We start from the raw sequence: 19,515 nt of genomic DNA on the forward strand, positions 1-19,515 counted from the left end.
GACCCACTCATTTTGTAAAAATTCAATCCCCCCTTGCTCCTCCTTTCTCTCCTTCTCTTGTTGATGAGACAATGTTGCTGTAAAAGCAACCAACAGAAATCCAATTCCGTCTCCAGGGAAATTTATAGAAAAAAATCTTGCTATGCCAGTGCTTTTCCATGGCAATAGGAAGCACATGGGATCTCAGGAGGGGCATCCATCACAGTGTGCTGCATTGTAGTGCAGGAATTGGCATTTTCTCCAATTCCTCAATGCATAGTTAAGAGCAAAATAAATGTAAAGATATGAGGTCCAGGCTACTGCTGACATGCTGTCCCCTGAGAAGCAATACCACTGGCTTAAGAAAAAGCAAGAAAAGCAAAACACAAGACCAAGCCCCCAAAGTGAGGAACATAGAGTCCTAGAGGTTTCTGAATTGAAACCCACACTCAAACCAAGGTTCAAAGATATGCATAGGGTCAACAGGCTCAGCCACTGCAGCTCACGTAGACCACAAGGACTGAGGTGTAGCACTGAGACTCAAGAGAGAACAGGAAGAGAGAAAGGGCAGCCACCCAGCCTGGCTTAAGAAAGCTGGGATCCTGCTCTCTGGACCCTGTCCTATCTCTGTGATTATATGATACTGGACATGCCTTGTCACACCCACCCATCAAGGAAGCCCCACCAAGCTCATGATTAACCATGAACACTTTCACACAAGACTCATTGTTTAGAGCCAGAGTTAGTGCCCAGACATAGGGCACAATTCACTAAAACATGGCACCCTGGCATTGTGAAAAATAGCAGAGCAGGGTAGTCTCTCTGGCTTCTTTCTGTTTGTCTCTCCCAAAGCAAGCCACAAAGGAATCCACTGACGTTTCTCTAAAGTAGATCTTAAAATCCTCATTCTAGAGGTGCCCCTGTTTACAAAGATGAATGGGACACACTTATATCTGAAGTTGTAGAGACACAAAGAAGTATCTGAAGAGGCAGTACTTGCAAAGGTCTGATGCTCCCAGTTTATTCCTATTGGACCATTTTCCCCTTGTCCAATCATGTATCTCTACAATCATTCACTTTTCCATTAGATTTAACATAAAGACACCAGTTTTCTTGTTTGGGCTTCATTTCTGAAGTCTCTTGTCAAACTCTGTAATGTGTTTATACTTTTGTTTATCTTTCCATTATGGGAAAATCCAGCCATGAGCTTAATGATAGTGAGTGTATGCCTCATCAGCTACGGACAAGAGGAACATGTCAGGTAACTGGAGTCTAGATGTTGAGAGAAGAACAATTCTAGAGGCTAAGATCTAGAGTTTACTGCAGGTGACTCCACAGAGTAGTGGAAGACCCTCATTAGATCCCACATCCACATTCATGGCACCAAGGATTTCTCTACATATTATTTACTTAAACTGACTACAGTGCTAGGAGGGGAAGACCAGTACTCTGGCACCTCTGTTGCCAGTGGTGAGACTGAAATGAATTATGTGGTTTCTCAAACCCCCAAACCAGGAAGGGATGACACTTAGATTTAAAACCTAGTCTGTCAGATTTCTGAATCTCCTGCTTATATATATATATATATATATATATATATATATATATATATATATATTTTTTTTTTTTTTTTTTTTTTTTTTTCTGGGTTTGGGTGGGTTTATTCACACTGGATCCGGGGCTGGCGCTTGGCCTGGTGGCTCTACTTGCGGTACCAGATCTTCAGCTTCTGCTCACGCTTGATCTTCCGCTGCAGCTGCAGGATGCCGTAGAGCAGAGCCTCGGCCGTGGGCGGGCAGCCTGGCACATAGATGTCCACTGGCACAATGCGGTCACAGCCTCGAACAACCGAGTAGGAGTAGTGGTAGTAGCCACCGCCGTTGGCGCAGCTTCCCATGGACACCACATATCAAGGCTCAGGCATCTGGTCGTACACCTTGCGGAGTGCAGGGGCCATCTTGTTGGTAAGTGTGCCAGCTACAATCATCACATCAGCCTGACGCGGGCTGGCACGGAACACCACACCAAAGTGGTCCATGTCGTAGCGTGGGGCAGCCATGTGCATCATCTCCACAGCACAGCACGCCAGGCCGAAGGTCATAGGCCACAAGGAGCTCCGGCGCGCCCAGTTGATGAGGTCATCCAGCTTGGCCACCATATACTCTGCCCGGCTTCTGGGAAGATGGGAGGGCTTGGGGACCACAGCTCCAGCTCCAGCTCCAGCTCCAGCCTTGGGTAATGCAGACTGTGTGCTGCTCAGACCCTCAGTGGCCACATTCTGATGGACTCTGCGCACCTGGGCCACTGCGGCTATGCTGGAGCGTAGGCGCAGGATCCGCACACACAACAGGCCAGGAGCCGCCAGCGCCGCCATCTCGGCCTCGGCCTCGCTTTTATATTTTTAATCTTGTTGGAATATAAGACCTAAATAGAGTATCTTTGATGGTGGAAAGGGTAACACGATGCTTTCTGGAAGAAAAATAGTAGTCAGCTATAAAACACCAGTTTAAGTAATGGGATGGATTCTTCCTCTTCGTGAGCCCGTATTTATTTAAGCTTTGTGTGACATGGGAACCTTCATATGGAGGCAAGCCGGAGTGAAATAGTGAGAGATTTCACCACACTACTCAGAGCACTGCAATTTAAAGCTCGTGGGTTATTTATTTCTGGAATTTACCATTTACTATTTTTAGACAGTGGTAACAGAAACCACACAAAGCAAAACTGTGCATAAGGCTGGACTACCACACTGATTTTGGATGCTCTTGAAATATGTTAGGAGAAGCTCTTGTAAAAAAAAAAAAAAATCCCTGACATTCACAAGAAATCGGGAAGAGAGTGATGGACATACACAGCACATGGACAGTTTAACAGAGAGCTTTGCAGAAGCCTGTGGCTCTTGTCCTTGCTTCCCCTTGGGCAAGGCTCTCTCTCCCCACCCAACCCACCTTGTACAACCCTGCCTATCAAGGAACAAAATGATACTCATAAGGGACTTAGCTCAATGAGCACACAAGGAGAACTCAATGAGCACATGGGGAGGACTCAGTGAGCACTGCTTATAATATGTTACTCTTTTCAAAGACAATTGAAACATCTGTGCATCTAAACTACAGAAGGTGGTAATCCCGTTTTGTAACCCCTTTTCCTATCCTTCCAGTCTGTAGCTCAGAAGAAACACATCCTGATTTAAGGTACAATGATCTGCTGGCTTACCAGCTACCCCTACATAGGAGCTACCCCTACTAGAACGTAAATTTGGATCCTTTAACAATCTGTATCATGCTAGGATGTCACTGCCAGGAGCTGGCCTCCAATGTCTCTGGCAACCAGACTACAGAGCCTCTTACTGTAAGTTACCAACAAACACTCCAGGCTTTAGCATTCAGTACTTCCATGTGAAAGGTGTCTCTGTATCCATTAGGGGGACACACTGTTATAAATGAAGCCTCTTAGAGGAATTGAGTTTTTACCCTCTCTAAGAAAAAGGAAGCACCCTCATTCAGGGGAGCCACTTACTGCAGATGAGGACATGTGGACTGGCCTGCTTTGGGGCCCCTTCATCAGGTACTGTCACGTTGCCTTTAGGTGAAAGAAAGACAAAGAAGTCTGAGGAGTCCATGCTGCTTCCAGGCACTCCGGAGCTTAGGTCTTCAAGGCATTCTACACAAATCAACTAATGAACACTTCATCACACAGCATGTTGTCTCCCCAGGGATGGCAAGCTCTAGGCTTCAATCCTGCAGCAGCCACTTGAAAGGGGCTGGGTAATTTTCGGTTAACAATTACATCTGTGATTGTGACTCCCGAAAGAGGGACCTTCAAACCCCCAGGCCTTTCTCTGAAGAAATCTTCCCTGTACGTTTGTTGAATGACTATCTGAGTCATACTGAAGGCAGATCATTAAATAAGGCCCTAGCTGGACCCTTCACTTCCCCTAGGTGTCATCAACACCACCTTCTTCTGAAGAAGCTCTTTCCAGGGCTGCCTTAGGACTTGTAGTATGAAACACATAGAGACTTTATTAAGAGTTGTTCCCTAGAGAAATGCTCACAGTGGAGATGTGTGCATGCCTTTTCAGAGACATACAGTAAGGCACTCTGCTGTGGGCACTGTTGGAAGAAGCAAGCCTGAAAGCTTGAATATTCTGCTTTGGGAGAAACACGTCCTTTTCCAAGAAAACTTTATTGTAAAGGTACAAAGGCAAAAGTTGGAAGTGCAGGTTCTTTTTTCAGACTGGAGATAAAGAACATTTAAAAACCTTATGTGACTGTTTCTTCTTAAAGTACTAGAAAAGATAGCATGCTTTCTGGTTGCATCCATTTACAGTGATTTAAAGGGCTTGTTTTGGACCCCATTAATAGTATGTTCTGATACTTGGGAAAATATGAAATGAACTGCCTGTCTCTACAAGGACAGGCTGTGTAGCCAGAGCTGGTTTTTCTAAATATCTTCCTTTTACCTTTTACATGTTACTTAGTGCCATTGTTCAAAAATATCCAATAGCCTCCCCCCACCCAACCCCCTGAACAAAGTAAATAAGATGTGTTCTCCAGTCTTTGTAAGTCTGGAAGGTAAACAAGCAATCAGATGGAAGTGTCTTGCTTTCTAGGAAAAGTGAGTATCTTGAGTACTGGGCTGGGAAAGAAGAAGGAAGGGATGATAAGGAACCCCGAAACCTGTTGTTGACCCTCCAGCAATAGCTTGCATTTCAGTGGGTTGACCTGCAGCAGCCAGGCATCCCCCTGCAAAGCCCTGTGTCAGTCACAAACACTACAATCTTAAGGAGCTTAGAGAGACTTCATTTCGGGTTGGGGATTTAGCTCAGTGGTAGAGCCCTTGCCTAGCAAGCACAAGGCCCTGGGTTTGGTCCTCAGCTCTAGGGGAAAAAAAAGAGGGAGACTTCATTTCTGAGCAGTCTTTTTACCGCCCACATTAGGAGGTGGGTGCTCTCTTCCTAGTGATGGAAAAGGAGAAATTAGAAAGTTTGGGGAAGAGAGAGGGGGATATAAAAGATGAGGAGAAAGGATTTGGCTGCATGTGTAGAGTGGTGTATACTTTTAATTCCAGAACCTAGGAGGCAGAAGCTGGTGGTCCTCTGTGAGTCCAAGGCCAGCCTGCTCTATATAGTGAGTTCCAGGTCAGTCAGGGTTACGTAGTGATACCATGTCTCAACAGCGACAACAGAGAAAACATTGTCCATGCTACAATCCATCTGAAAATACTCAGTTCTACCCAGGTGCAGGTGTCCTTAAATGGCCCAAGTCTTTCATCTACAACAGAAACACCGAAGTTTAAGCTAACAGGCTGATGCAAGGTGAGCAGCCAGGAGGGCATACCTGCTTCCTAGGCTACTTGTCCCAGATCCTACTCCTAGTCCATCCTTTCTTGCCTAGTTGATCACTCTGTTGAACTCTGCCTCTTCTTTATAATCAAACTGGCCAAGGGTGAGTGTCAGCATCTCTAGCCTTTGAGTATTAAACCCAGGCCACCTGTGCTGACCTTCCTGCTTTCTGCAAAGCACACTGCACCCATGGGAAAGTCTGTCACTTGCTCACACTCATGCCTTATCCTGACTTGAGAACTGTGGTCAAGATTTGGATTTAAGATTTAGATGGACTTGGCTTTGTGGCTGCACCTGCCCACAGCTTAGACGTAGGCAAATTACACTCCATGGACGCTTTGGTTCTTGCTTATTTCATGATGAAAGGGCCTATGGTGTTGGCAGTGCAACACTGTAGAGAGGACTGAAGGGTCTAGTTAAGGATCCAGGCTCAGCTCATAAATGGTTTTTTTCAGTGACGTTACAGTAGATATGATCAGTGCTCTGTGGGGGCCCATTAGGGAAAGCTACTTCTCTGGCTGGGGTGGGTATTTAACATTCAATGCTACCAGAACATAAGATCGTTGATCCCGTTGGGCTGGTCAGCCACCTAGCTAAGGGAATACCCCTCAGGAAGACAGAACCATCACTAGGAAGGTGGGCTCGCCTTAGGCCATGTTTAAAAGGTAGGTGGAATAATTGTCCTTTCATGAAATACTCTATTATTCCTTCCCAGAACATCTGCCTCCTAACACAGTTCCTGTGAGTACCATGGAGTTCACCTGGGTCTGTCCACCTGTCTGAGTCCTGCTTCAGAAAGTTGTAACTATTTCTTTTTCTCCTTTTGTCTCTCTCTTTTTTTCAGAGGCTGGCAAGAGTCCAAGCATGATTGTTTGGAGCCCACGCTTGATCCTTTGGGCTTTCTTACTCTTCCTGTCAAGCCTGTTCCTCACCATGCTGCTGCCCACCACCATGTGGTTTACCTTCATAATGACTTAAGTTGAACAGTATGGTATTTGTTTATTTCCTTCTGTTCTCTATTCTCCTTCTCCAGGTAGCTACTAACATATGTATCTTGCTTGCCCCAGGCAAGATTATATCCTTGAGCTTCTGCTTGCTCCATTCTTAAGTTCCTTTGTTAATGAGACTACGGACTCCAAGAAGGCATCCCAATTTCCCTGGTCTCATTGGCACACACCTATACAAACACTCATTGAAAGGGGGAAGGAAAGAAGGGAAGAAGGAAGGAGAAAGAAGGGTGACATAAAGGAAAGAGATAGCATCATAAATGGTGGATGGTGCCTATGGCTAGAATTACATCTAATGACTAATTTAAACATATGAACAAATACATTTTCCCATTAAGCAATATTCTTGAATCCTGTCATTTTAATGTAAAGGAAAATCTGAAGCAATTCTAATGCTTTCATCTTCTGAGAAAGAACTGTAAACATGTTGTGTTCAAATTATATGCTAGTATATATTTCCCTCCTGTTCTATTTCTGCTATCATGGCTAGATGATCACTCTGGACATGGAGCTAGGTCCCTTGCGTATCTCATGCCATCGACTATGACATAGAGCCTCATAACAGCATATGGGATAAACACTCTCATCACCCCAGGCTCCCCAGTGAAGACACTGGTTGAAGGAGAGTGGGTCATGAAAGCAGCATGTGGTGGAGCCGATCCAAATCCAGCAGCTTCCCACTCTTAGGCTCGTTCACTATCACACCACACTTTATTGCTTTCTCTGCTCCAGAAAAAGAAACTACTTAAGATTCTAGGGTAGTTGGCAATATATTGGTTTTCATAATGCAAGGTTTGGGTTACAGCGGAGGAAATAGACAGCACAGAGATCCTTACCATCTTAGCCCTCCACTTAGAAAAACAAGCGACCATGCATACACCTTTTACATTTATGTATTATAAACCAGGCACCATGGAGGCCAAACCTGATTATGGTGTAATTTTTAAGAAATCACAGTTCTGAGGGAGACAAGGAATGCAGAAGATTGCATTCTTATTTAGGATAGGACAAAGATTCAAGGCAAGAGGAAATAAGTAACCTTGAGGATGCCAGAATGATTCTCTAGCAGAGGGGTCTTCTTAAGCTGGCTTTGGAACATCATATCCCAAAGAAAGGGGGCATCTTCTTGATGAGTCCGGGAAAGTGGGAAGGCTGAGAAGTTGTATGTGTGCCATATCTGGGGTGGAGGGCAGAGACATGCTTTGGGGACGTTGGTTTGTATCAGATCAGAAAAAGTGTCTCTTCTCTGGATTCTTAGGTTAATTACTCACTGAGGTCTGCAGGACTGCATGTCATAAAACAGCATTGCAATTTTGTTCCCCCAAAGTATGATTGCCAATGTTGAAATAAAGGAAGAGACAGCATCCTAGATGGTGCTATTTTGTCTACCACATAATATGTGTCTTAATATCAATAGTGGATTAACCAGAAAGGCAGTGGGCATAGCAAAAAGAACAACACTGTATCTGTACACAACAGGACCCTTCTCTCTACTTCCTATACCTTGAGCTTAGGGAGAGAAATTAATGCTTAAAACTCCCTGTTTGCATGTCATTCATGAAGATGATACTCAAAATATTGAAAAACTGATGGGGCAGACACTCAGCAATAAAGAGAAGCCTGGGGATAGTGATACCTTCTTCGTGAGGGTGAAGGAAGGATGAGCTGATATGGAATCCAGCCACAGAGATGCTCAGCAATGGTTCAGCAGTTAGGAGAGGAGACTGTGTCTTTGCTTTCTACTCATGAACCACGTTCCTCAATTTTGCATTTTTGTGGTAGTCCCCTCTCCTCAGCCTCCATGGGCTCTAAAGGAGAGTGCTTGGTCCACACAGACATGAAGCAGTTGACATGGGGTCATTTTGGTCAAAGATCTGATTTTTCAGAGGTAGCAAAGACAGATTTTTTTGGGGGGGCTTGGAAAACTTGGGCAGGATCAAGCATAATTAAAAATGCATATTCTCTTTATATGAAGGACTACTTCTTCCTTTATATTTCTAATGTTCCTTCCTGATGGTAGAGTGTGGAAAGCTAGACACAATGATCATAAAGTAAAACTTAAAAAAAAGATTCTGACTCAAAAACAAGAGGTAAAAAAATAAATAAATAGAATGCTAATAATAAACAGATAACATCTCAAATGCCAATTTGATTCCATCAATTAGAAGCAATGTATGAGATTTGCTTGTGGTCACTAGATCTGTGAGTGGAAGATCAGGGCCCAAGACATCCATTTTACTGGAATAGGAAATTCTTGAGTAGCAACAGCTTTGGGAGCCTCCCTGGGTCCTGATCTTGGTGCTTCCTGATCATAACCTGGTGCTTTTGTGATCTGAGGAGCTGCCACATGTCTAGAATTTTTCCAACCAGACAGTATCCCATGACTACCCCCACCTCTAGTACAGATGCAACTAATTTTTTTTCTTTCTCTATTTCTGTTATCAAGCTATATGACTCTGGGCATGGAGTATGTGTACCCTGTGTCATGAAGCCTCACAACAGCCTATATATACTTCCTCGGTCAGAGTACTAGTTACTTTTCTCATTGAAGTGACCAAATATTTGACAAGAAGCAGCTTAGCTATAGCGCTAACAACATATGTTGACTCACAGTGTGAGGGTACAGGTACAGTCTATCATGGTGGGAAAGACTTGATGGCAGCAGTGAGAGCTTCTTGCTCATGTGAGCAAACAGACCAAGGAGAATGCTAGTTCTCCCCTCCCTCTTTTAATTTAGTCCATGAAACCAGCCCATGGGGTGCTGCTACCCCTATTCATGGCAGGTCTTTGCCCCCACTGAATCCTCTCTGGAAATTTCATCACAGACACACCCAAAGTATGCTTCACTGGTGTTCTGAGCATTTCCTGATCCAAGCAAGATGGCAGTGAAGATTGTCCCATAGAGTGGACCAATCATAATCACTTCTCAATGTTCAAACTGGAGTCTTCACCCTCTGGAGTATATTTGATACTTTATACATAATGCTGATTACATTCTTGACCCAATCTCTTGAGAATTTAGTCAGTAACTATATCTACATTCCATATGTATGCAATAGTTCATGCCTGGTGTTCACTGAAGCACCATTTTATATCAGGAAAAACTTCATATAAACACCCACTAGCAGGGAATTGGCAAAATAAAGCATTGACATACCCTATAGAAATGCATTTCCAAATGAAATGGACCCATCTATCCTGCTGTGGGAAGATGTGTGTAACAATGTCAATTAATGTTAAGTGTTTCTTTTATTACATAGATGTGTGTACCTACACTCACAGCCCATGCAATTGGACAATGTTAACTCTACCCCTGGTTATAGGTAGTTGTGTCCTTGACTCAAACCTAACCATTCCATGAAGCTCCATCTCTCTCTAAGGAAGTTTATTCTGATGGGACAGATGGTCTAGTTCATGTCAATGAGTAAAAAATTGTTGGCTTGAGTATCTGGAGAAAATATGAAAAGTAAAGTTTTCTGAGATGCATTCTAGAAATCACCTTTGCTCTGCCTTGATATAGACATGGGGGTGTATAGCCTGGGGATGCTAGCAAGTGTCTCCTTGCAGCCAAGATAAAAAGCCAACCTCTCATCATGGACACCAGAAAGGCAAACAGGAATGAGTGAGAAGCCAGGCCTCTGAAAACACAGCTAGGCCACTGAGTCAGACAGATAGCAAATCAAACTCCTCCTTTGAACCCTAGTGACTTTAGTAAACAAATTCTGTTTCACACACAGGGCAGTGGAGCTGGTTTTTGGACTAGTTTTGATGTAAATATGTGCTATAAACAAAGTACAAGGGGATAAAAGGGGGAAAAATGGTAGATTGCATCATGCCATTCATTCCAAAAATAAAGTAATATTTTAATAGATTTAGTTAGTAGTTTTTCCTGCATGCATGCATGAGTGTGTGTGTGTGTGTGTGTGTGTGTGTGTGTGTGTGTGTGTGTGTGTGTAAAACATGCGTGCAATACCTACTCAGGCCAGAAGAGGGTGGTGGAATCCCTGAAACTGTAGTTATGGATGGTTGCAGGTTGCAGGTGGTTGGTGGGAAAGGAATTGAGTCCGGGTCTTCCATAAGACTAGCAAGTGCTCTTCACCCCTAAGCCATCTCTTCAGAACCTAAAACATCTTTTAAATGAATATATGCAAATGCACTTGAATATACACAGGAAATTTCTGTAAACACACACAAGGCTGTTCGTTGGAATTACCTCTGAGGTATGGGTTAGAAAGAACTAAGATTAAAGGGGTCATCTTCATTGGTGTTTGCCATGTTTTGGCTTGGTATTTAAACTAGTCAGTTATAGAATGCCATTGATAATTCTAGTTTTAATGCAGATCGTCTTTGCATCCGGAAACAGTCCCACAAAGGAACAGCCTGGGTCTACTGAGTAGCTGCTAGCACAGATGAAAGAAGGTACAGTCAGGAAAAGTAGCTCCCCTCCAGATCACACAATTTCCTTACTAAGAAAAGAGAAGGTAGGCACAACACGTGGTCAGGGGCAGTCAGGAGCAGGCTATGGGCACTAGCCTGAGATCAGAGGCTGATTTGGTTGCCATACTTATCTATATCATGAACTCATGTCTAGAAAGTCTAACTGAGAAACAGAGAGAGTAGGCTACTGACTAGAGAGGATGGTGGGGAGTGGCGGGGGGGGGAGTAGGAAGGTTTCACCAAAGAACACAATTTTCAGTTATTATTGTTGTTAATATACTCAAGGTCTCACATTATCCTCAAACTCACTATGTAGCAAAGAATGGTCTTGAACTTGTGGTAATCCTCCCGACTCAGCCCACAAAGTTTTGGGATCACAGGTGTGAACCACAGTACCAGGCCACTCCACTTTCATTCTGTAGAGTCCAGCATGACTGTAGTTAATTATAAAAATATATTATTGGCTTTAAATTTGCTAAGACTGGGCATCTTAAATATTCTGACTACATATAAAAAAGCTAATGAATCTTGATGTGTTAATCATTCCATAATATACATATATAAATAAATTTCACATTGTACACATTGAATATATGAACATTCTGTGTGCCAATCACACCTCAACAAAGGTATGCATCTTAATCCATCTTCTGTTATTAACACGGAATATCTGAAACTAAGTTACTTATAAAGAAAAGAGCTGATTTTGGCTGTCTCTATTCTCACATGTGCTGGTCATTCTTCCTGCTTTTCTCTAAACCTGCTCTTGCAAACAGTTCTCAAACATGACCTTCATAGTCTTGCTCTTTATTGTTATCTGTATGTTTTCCTGCTATTTCTCAATGGGAACTCATGAACTGTCTCTGCACGAGCACTAAACATCCATCTTTTCATTGAAGAACCCAGACTACATTGAGGTCAGGACCACATTGCTCCCATGTTAGAGGTGAGAAATCTGTCTCCATCAGTAGAGATAGTATGCCACAGTCACACCAGCCAATAACTGGGTCATGTTTGCCCTTCCTTCCTTCCTTCCTTTCTTCTCTCTCTCTCTCTCTCTCTCTCTCTCTCTCTCTCTCTCTCTCTCCACTTTTTTCTTTTCGTTTGTTTTTGAAACAGAGTCTTACATGTAACCCATGCTGGCTTAGAACTCCCTAGGTAGCTGATGATGATCTGAACTTCTAATTCAATTGCTTCCAGCCCCAACTGCCAGGATGACAAGTGTGGGCCACCACTTCCTGTTTGTGCTGAGCTGGAGACTAACCCAAGGCTTCATGCATGCTAGGCAAGCCCCTTCCCAACTGATCCTATGTAAATGGGTTTTCCTGACAACACTGTTTGGCTCCAAAAGACTTCAAGCATAGCCTTGAAAGAAGAGAAGCCACAAAGGAGCAACCTGAGGTTTATGGCAGGAATGGAAGAAAAGCCTATAACCATGAAGCATTTGGAGGACATCATTGGGCTGTTTCCATTCATGGGCCTCAGTTCCTCCAGAAGCCATTCTGAACCACAGGGTCAAAATAAAACACAGCCCTTAATCCTGTGCCCTCATCCTCAAACTCAACACTGGCCAGAACAACCTGATTCAGCTCTCCTGGATCTGGAGAGGGACACTAAAACTCAAAGGCACTGAGACACAGGCAGTTTGTACCATAGGTAGTTAGTGGAACCCAAAGTTCTGTCTTTGTGTGTTCATACACTCTGTCTAAGAGGGTGCAGTTTACTTATAACTGTAACCAAAATGACTCCACAGAAACCCCTGGATGGAGGAATGGCTTGTTTGGGCTCCTGATGGTTTACCCAGCATGGAGGGGAGGCATGGGGAAGTAGTAGAAGCATTTAGCAGAGGCTTGTCCACATGCCACAGACCACAGCAAAGACAGAAGAATGACAACCACAGAGTGGCTTGCCCCCAGTGACTGATGGCTGCCAGCCAGGCCACACCTCCTGAAGGCTCTACAGCCTTTAAAATAATGCTGCCAGTCCAGAAACAAGTGTTCCAAATGAGCCAGTGGGGACATTTCATGTTTAAGCCATAACAGGGAATATTTTTTAAAAAATTACTATTAAGTATAACTGCCCTACAATCTCACAATTCTACTTAGGGCCATAGCCAAGGGAAATGAAATGAGTATGTTTAAAGCATTTTCATGTTTATTGTGGCACTATTCAAAATAGCCAGGAAATGGAAACACCCTGTCTGTCAAGTGATGAGTAAATTAAAAAAAAAAAACTGTTAAATACACACCATGGAATATAATTCAGCCCTTAGAAATGAGAACCTGTCACAGGAGACCACATAACAGAACTGAAGATCATTAAGTAAAACAGACAAGACACAGAAAGAAAGTCATCCCATGATCCCACTCTTGTAAAATCGAAAAAAGATGATCTTATAGGAGATGTTAGGAGTAAATGGTGACTCCCCAAAGCTTGGGGATAGCAGGAGGGTGGAAGGCATGAGGGAACTGGATTAATGGGCACAAAGCTTTAGCTAGCTAGGATAAGTAAGCTTTTGTGTTTTATTGCAGAGCTGATACTACACATGATTTAAACGTTCTAAGAAATTGAAGGTTTTTACCACAAAGAGATGATGAATAGATGGACATGTTTACTCCGACTTGAACATATGCAAGACAAACATTAAAATACCATACACAAACAAACATGTGCACTTTTTGTGTCCAGTAAAAATAAATAAAGATTGTAGGTGTCAGAGGTTGGGGAAGAGTGCTATGAAACAGTGTCATGAAATCATAGTAGCTGTGGTTGCCTGCATAAGACCTATAGAAGATGAAGCCAGTCAACTCTCCAACACGGATAGAGAAGAGATCCTCAAGACCCCACTCTAGCAGAGGAGCTTTGGCAGGTGATACCCCTGAAGGAGGGGGAATGAGTTTTCTTCAACAGTGTAGCCTACAGTAGGCTGCTCCTAACTCAGAGAATGGCCTTACACCCATGCTCACATAGTCAGCACTGATCATACTTGGTTGGTTAGTTTAAAAGAAGAGGAGGAGGAGGAAAAAGAAAATAAATGAGGTTGAGAGAAGGATGTGAGAGAATAGGGGAGGAGGTGAAGAAGAGAGGCAAGATGGGTGTGGTCATGTATGACATTATTGAAGAATCTACAACAATAAAAATTAAATAAATTAAGTTTAAAATGTTCAATACTATAGTTCAAAGTTGAGTTAGGCTATTTGCAAAGCTGAGGTGCAGAGAGCAGTTCACACACACACACACACACACATCACACACACATCACACACACACACACACACACACATCACACACACATCACACACACACACACACACACACACACACACACACACACACACTCACTATGTCCCCGTTACAAAGGTCAAGGGACTAAGGCAGTGAGACCTACAGTCTGGAGTCGCTGTGCCTATTCCTAAACAGACAGGAAAGAAAAAGATGCCTGAATGGTGCTATTATGGTGACTAATTAAATTTCTTCTTTGCCGTTACAATGCCTTCCGTTTTGAGGATCATTACTTTCCTTGTAGCCTCTTTCAAGAGCTCAGTTTAGGATTTTAAGTTAAGAAAACCGCAAAGCAAGCCTTAAAGCCACAGGCTGCCCTGCTGCCTAAATGGGAAACACTCTGGGAGCAGAGGGAGAAACGCAAAGCACAAGCTGCTGTATCTTTGGAAATCTGTGAACCAAAAAGGAAAGGGAAAAAAAGTGCTGTTTTACAGGAGGTGATCCCACGCATTTACAGTGTTTACAGATGCAGGTATGCTTGCATGTAACCTTCAGCTAATATTGAAATGCCAAGGTGCTCCGTTCCTATTTAATATTCATTTATCCTGCCAGACGTCAGATCTGCCTGAGGTGGGCCGGGATTCTGACGTATGTGTAAGAAAGCTGGCACAAAATGCGTGAGGTTGGGATGGCATTGGGGTGAAAGGAGCCATGAGCTGGACCTAGTAGAGTAGGATGCCGTGGATAGCTCAGCCTGGTGTAATTCCTTGTTTGTAGTTTGAAATGGGCTGTTGTAGGGTCATTTACACCATGGAAATTGGCAGCTACAATCGTGGCTTCTCTTTGCCTTTAGAGAGCCAGGGTGTGACTTACTTTGCTAATGGGGTGACAAGTTATCTGACAGAAGCAACAGAAGCTAGACTGATTTGCCCATGACTCCTCCCATCAGAGTAGGAGAGGCATGCTGGGAAAAGCATACTGGAACCACACATAGTATATGATGCTGGAAGGTGGGGCAGCACCCCTAACATTTCGACAGAACAGGGAGCAGAGATCAGACAGGACCCAGTTCAGTTCAGTTAGGTCCCATGTCCCAAGGATTCTATTACTTCCCCCGAGACAGTACCACCAGCTGGAGATGGAGTATTTCAGACACATGATCTTGTTAATGACATTCAACCCATACCAGCCAGATAACTAGCATCACCTTGAAGAACCGACACGGAGAAAAAAAATCGTGTCTCATTCCTATCTTCAGTATGTCAGCATGACGTCTGATAAATGAAGTTTGTTGACTGACAAAGCAAAGGACGGTCCCAAATTACTTCCTTCTTCTCAGTTACTGGTAAGTGTGAAAGATAAGCAATGATACTTAACTAAAACACAGCTACATAAGCAGGTACCAAAAGCCTAGAGAAACAGCAGCAAAAACAAACTGTAGACCGAGAGCCCTGTGTTGCTTAAGGTTCTGGGTGATGACACACTGCATACATGATGATTGGTACATATGATTATAATGGAGCTGGAAAGTTCCTCGACTCTTCCAACATGGTAGTTGGAGCAACACCCTTGTGCAAAGTATTACTCGGGGTTTTGTGGCAACACATGGGGTGACCTAATGGGGAAGATCGGAGATGTTCAGATACACAGGTGACAAGATGCCTAACGAAAGGTTTATATGCGGTATGTTTAGGGTGCCTATGGTATATCACGGAGGGGAGACCTAGGGGTAGGAGGCTGAAGCAGCTGGTCATCTGCAGTTAGGAAGCAGAGAGGCTGATAGGAACTGGATATAAACACTGATAGGGCCAGGATATGAAACTGTAAGGTCTGTGCCCTGTGACTCCCTTACTGCATTGAGGTTCAACCCCTTACAGCGATGGTTCTCAACCTGTAGATCACAACCTCTTTGGGGGTCAAACAACCCTTTCACAGGGGTCGCCTGAGACCATCAGAAAGCAGATATTTACATTACATTTCACACGAGTAGCAAAACTACATTTATGAAGCAGCAACAAGAAATCATTTTATGGTTGGGGTCACCACAACATGAGGAACTGTACTAAAGGGCCGCAGCATTAGGAAGGTTGAGTGCCACTGCCTTAAAGGTTTCACAACTGTCCAAAGCAGTGCCACCAGCTGAGAGCAAACGTTCAAGCACGGGAGCCTACAGGAGACATTTCCCATTCAAACCACAAGCATCATGTTCCAGCTACCTACAGGAGCCAGGCAACTGTCTGCATCCTGGGAGCCATGGCTTATGTCTTATATTCAAGGCATATAGGAGGCTATGCCATGTGGGTTTGTGAACGTCCATTCTATGGTGTTCACACAGAACAAAAATGCCTGAGGACAAGCTTCTCGGAACCCACCTACATCAGCAAGCAGCATTCCACTCCAGCACGGGTGATGTCCATCTGTCATCTTGACAGATTAGGGAATATGGAAGGGGCCGGGAAGGTGGCTTTGTGGGTAAAGGTACTTGCTACCAAGTCTGACGACATAATTTTGAGTCAATAAACCAACGTGGTAGAAAGAGAGAACTGACCCTTGCAAGTTGTCTCCTGATCTCCATAGGTGCACCGTGCCATATATAAATGCCAAAAGAAAAGTTTAAAAAAAAAAAAAAAACAACCATATCTAAGACTTTAATAGGGCATGAGAATTTGAAGGGTTTTCAAATAGGATAAACTGAATTGAACGTGGGTCTCGCTATCCCATAATCTAAATCAAAAGGAGAAAGGTGAAAGGCAAATGAAACTTGGGATGTATGTTGGGATGCATGTTGTCTGCTTCCCGTTGCCAAGGACTAAGCTGTTCCTGCCGCCATGCCTTCTCCACGGCAATGGACTGTGATCCTCTGAACTGTGAGCCACCACACACCCTGGGTCCCTTAAGTTTTTTTTTTTTTTTTTTTTTTTGTCTCTGTTTGCTCTCAGCCATGAGAAAAGTTAACCAATCCAGTCAGCTCTTATTAACTTTTTGCATTCTTCTTTTGTATTACTAGTGATGGCACCCAGGACTTCATCCTGCTAAATGAGGGCTTCCACACTGAGCTATATTCCCAGCCTTCAACCAAACCAGACAAATGTGTCTGATCTCTATATGACAGCTTAATGACTACAAGGCTGTTTAGGGGTGAAGGCTCTCTATTGTGAACTAAAATCCTGGCTCACTATTCGGACCCTTCGGGATAGCACACTGCTTCCAAGCAAAAGTGAAATTCTGAATAGCCTAGCCGGCCAGGTAGAATGCTGAACATTATTTCAGCAGATGATAACTGCAATTGGAGCATTTAAAGAAAATCTGCTGACACTTGGAAACGTGTGTTGCCTTAAGTGAATAATAACAAAAATGTGTTTTTCATTAGAAATTGAGAGAAGTTGACTGTGAGACTTGAATAATAAGGATCCCTCTTATTAAGTTGCTCAGGTTCAGTTTTATCCTCTTCAAAGTGTTCCATTCAAAAGAAAGCATTAAGGAAAGCATGTTGGGCGGTAGGGTAAAGAATGTATCAATACCCTGGCAAATCTACAGACCTTCCATGTCTCGATCCCCCCACCCCCATCCCTTACTCTGTAGCTATGAGAATACTCAAAAGTCAAGACTAGGTTAAGAGGGGACCAGGAGGAATGCTTTAGATGAAATCAGATGTGACCCTCGGCTTTAGGTGCCTTTGCTGAGCATGGTTTCAATTACAGGACTCAGGCAGCTTCCCGGTCTTACCATTGCTGTAAGTCAGTACACCTCTCCAGCTGCCCACAGCCCGCCAGCCTGCCAACAGGAAGGGTTTACGGCCTCGCACTCCATTAAAAAAATAAATAAATAAGTCAGAAGCCTCCAGGCCATCACGTGTTTGGAAGCAATGAAACTACAGCCCATTTACCTCTCCTAAGACATTTCTAGTCCCAGCCCACTCAGGCCTTACCAGCCGCAGCAAACCTTACTATGAAGGAATTAAAATTCTTTTGCTCTGAGGCAGTCTGGTTTAGGGCAAATGGCCCAGAGCTGAAGCCCGAGGGCTCATCCCGTGTTTTCTGAGTTTCATAAAATTGCCTCGCCTTAATGGAAGGGGAAGTTTTCTGCCTTTAAGACCTGTAGGTACTTCAGGCCAAGCTCCAGTTTTTAACGATGCAGTTGCTGGAGCGCTAAGGGTGAGGTTGCTTCCGATGCAGGGGACATGAGGTTCGTGGATGTGAAAGTTTGGGCTGAGTACCACGGGGAAAATATTCTAAGTCACTGGAAAGAAAGACACAAGGGAACTACGGACTGGAAGCCAAAAGTTGCCTTCAAGACTAAGAAAAGTTTGAGCCCTGGGCAGAGCAGGGACCAGCCAAGAAAGCTCCGCCTTGAGCAGTGAAAGCTTTGGTGTGATGAGTAATTCCCTGTGTTAACTTGCTGAGGCTACAGCACCCAGCAGTTTAGTCAAACACTTTCTACTCGGCATCATGCGGTGTTTGTGTCTTTTGTTGTTGTTTTGTATATTTAATGATTTTATTAGTATGTGATGTGAGGATTCTTTTCTGGTCCCCTGTGTGTTCTGTATTGACATTCTGTATGCCTCTTGCACCTTGGTAGGCATCTCTTCACTTAGAGAAATTATCTTCCATAACTTTGTTGAAAATATTTTTGTGCTTTTAATCTGTTTCTTCTTCTTCTATGCATATGATATACAAGCTTGTTCTATTATAGTATTCCAGAGCTCCTACACGTTTTGTGCTTGAGGTTTTTTTTTTTTAATTTAATATTTTCTGCAACATCTGGAGTGATCCATTTCATCTACCTTATCTTTAAGACCTGACATTCTCGCTCCACTTGAACCGATCTATTAGCGAGCTTTTGTTTGACTTCCTGAATTTTTTTGAGTTTTATTTTAGTTTGGCTTTCCTTTGGAGAGTTTATCTCCTTTTTAATTTCTATATTCATATCTTGAATTGTTCTCATTATTTCATTCAACTGTGTGTTTCTACAATCTTCATTCAGGCATTTATTCATATCCTCTTTGAGTTCCTTGAACATATTTACAATTGCTATTTTGAAATAATTCTCTTATATATAAGCTGTGACAATATTATAACTGAGATGATGGTTTCTGGAGGAGACATATTGTACTGCTCTTTCTTGTTGTTGCTGTTTTTGCAATGAGTCTTAGGCATCTGGAGTTAAGTCACTGGTGTTTGTTGGTATGGATATCAGGTCTCACCTTTGCTGAAAGGGTATTTAGCCTTTGTTTGCTGTGATTCCAACCTGTTAGGTTCTGGGACAGCTCAGTAGAGTTTAGCTTTCCTTTCAGTCTTGGAGCCACTCTGTGCTGCTGTGATGTCATCAGTGGTCTCAGCTCAGATAGCGAACGGTACAACTTTTGGATCAGGTGCTGCTCCACACAGTCCTGGACTGGGACAGAAGGGGATGGCTGACTGGTGGGCAAGTGGGTGAACTGAGTTTGGAATTTCTTCCCTAGAATTTGAGTTGTACTCTGTATAGTCCCACATCAGTGCCATGGATGTGGTAACTGATAGGCAGAAA

General features: G+C 43.4%; 1 protein-coding gene across 1 annotated transcript; it reads right to left on the bottom strand.

Moving 5' to 3' along the window:
- Positions 1-1,619: 1,619 nt before the first annotated feature.
- Positions 1,620-2,361, bottom strand: LOC131920621 (NADH dehydrogenase [ubiquinone] iron-sulfur protein 7, mitochondrial-like). The gene is given in 1 exon segment (XM_059275043.1): positions 1,620-2,361. A coding segment is annotated over 1 exon segment (672 nt). The 5' UTR covers positions 2,354-2,361; the 3' UTR covers positions 1,620-1,681.
- Between the last annotated feature and the right edge of the window lie 17,154 nt (positions 2,362-19,515).

This window comes from Peromyscus eremicus, chromosome 10 (genome assembly GCF_949786415.1).
Source record: "Peromyscus eremicus chromosome 10, PerEre_H2_v1, whole genome shotgun sequence".
Taxonomy (NCBI): Eukaryota; Metazoa; Chordata; class Mammalia; order Rodentia; family Cricetidae; genus Peromyscus; species Peromyscus eremicus.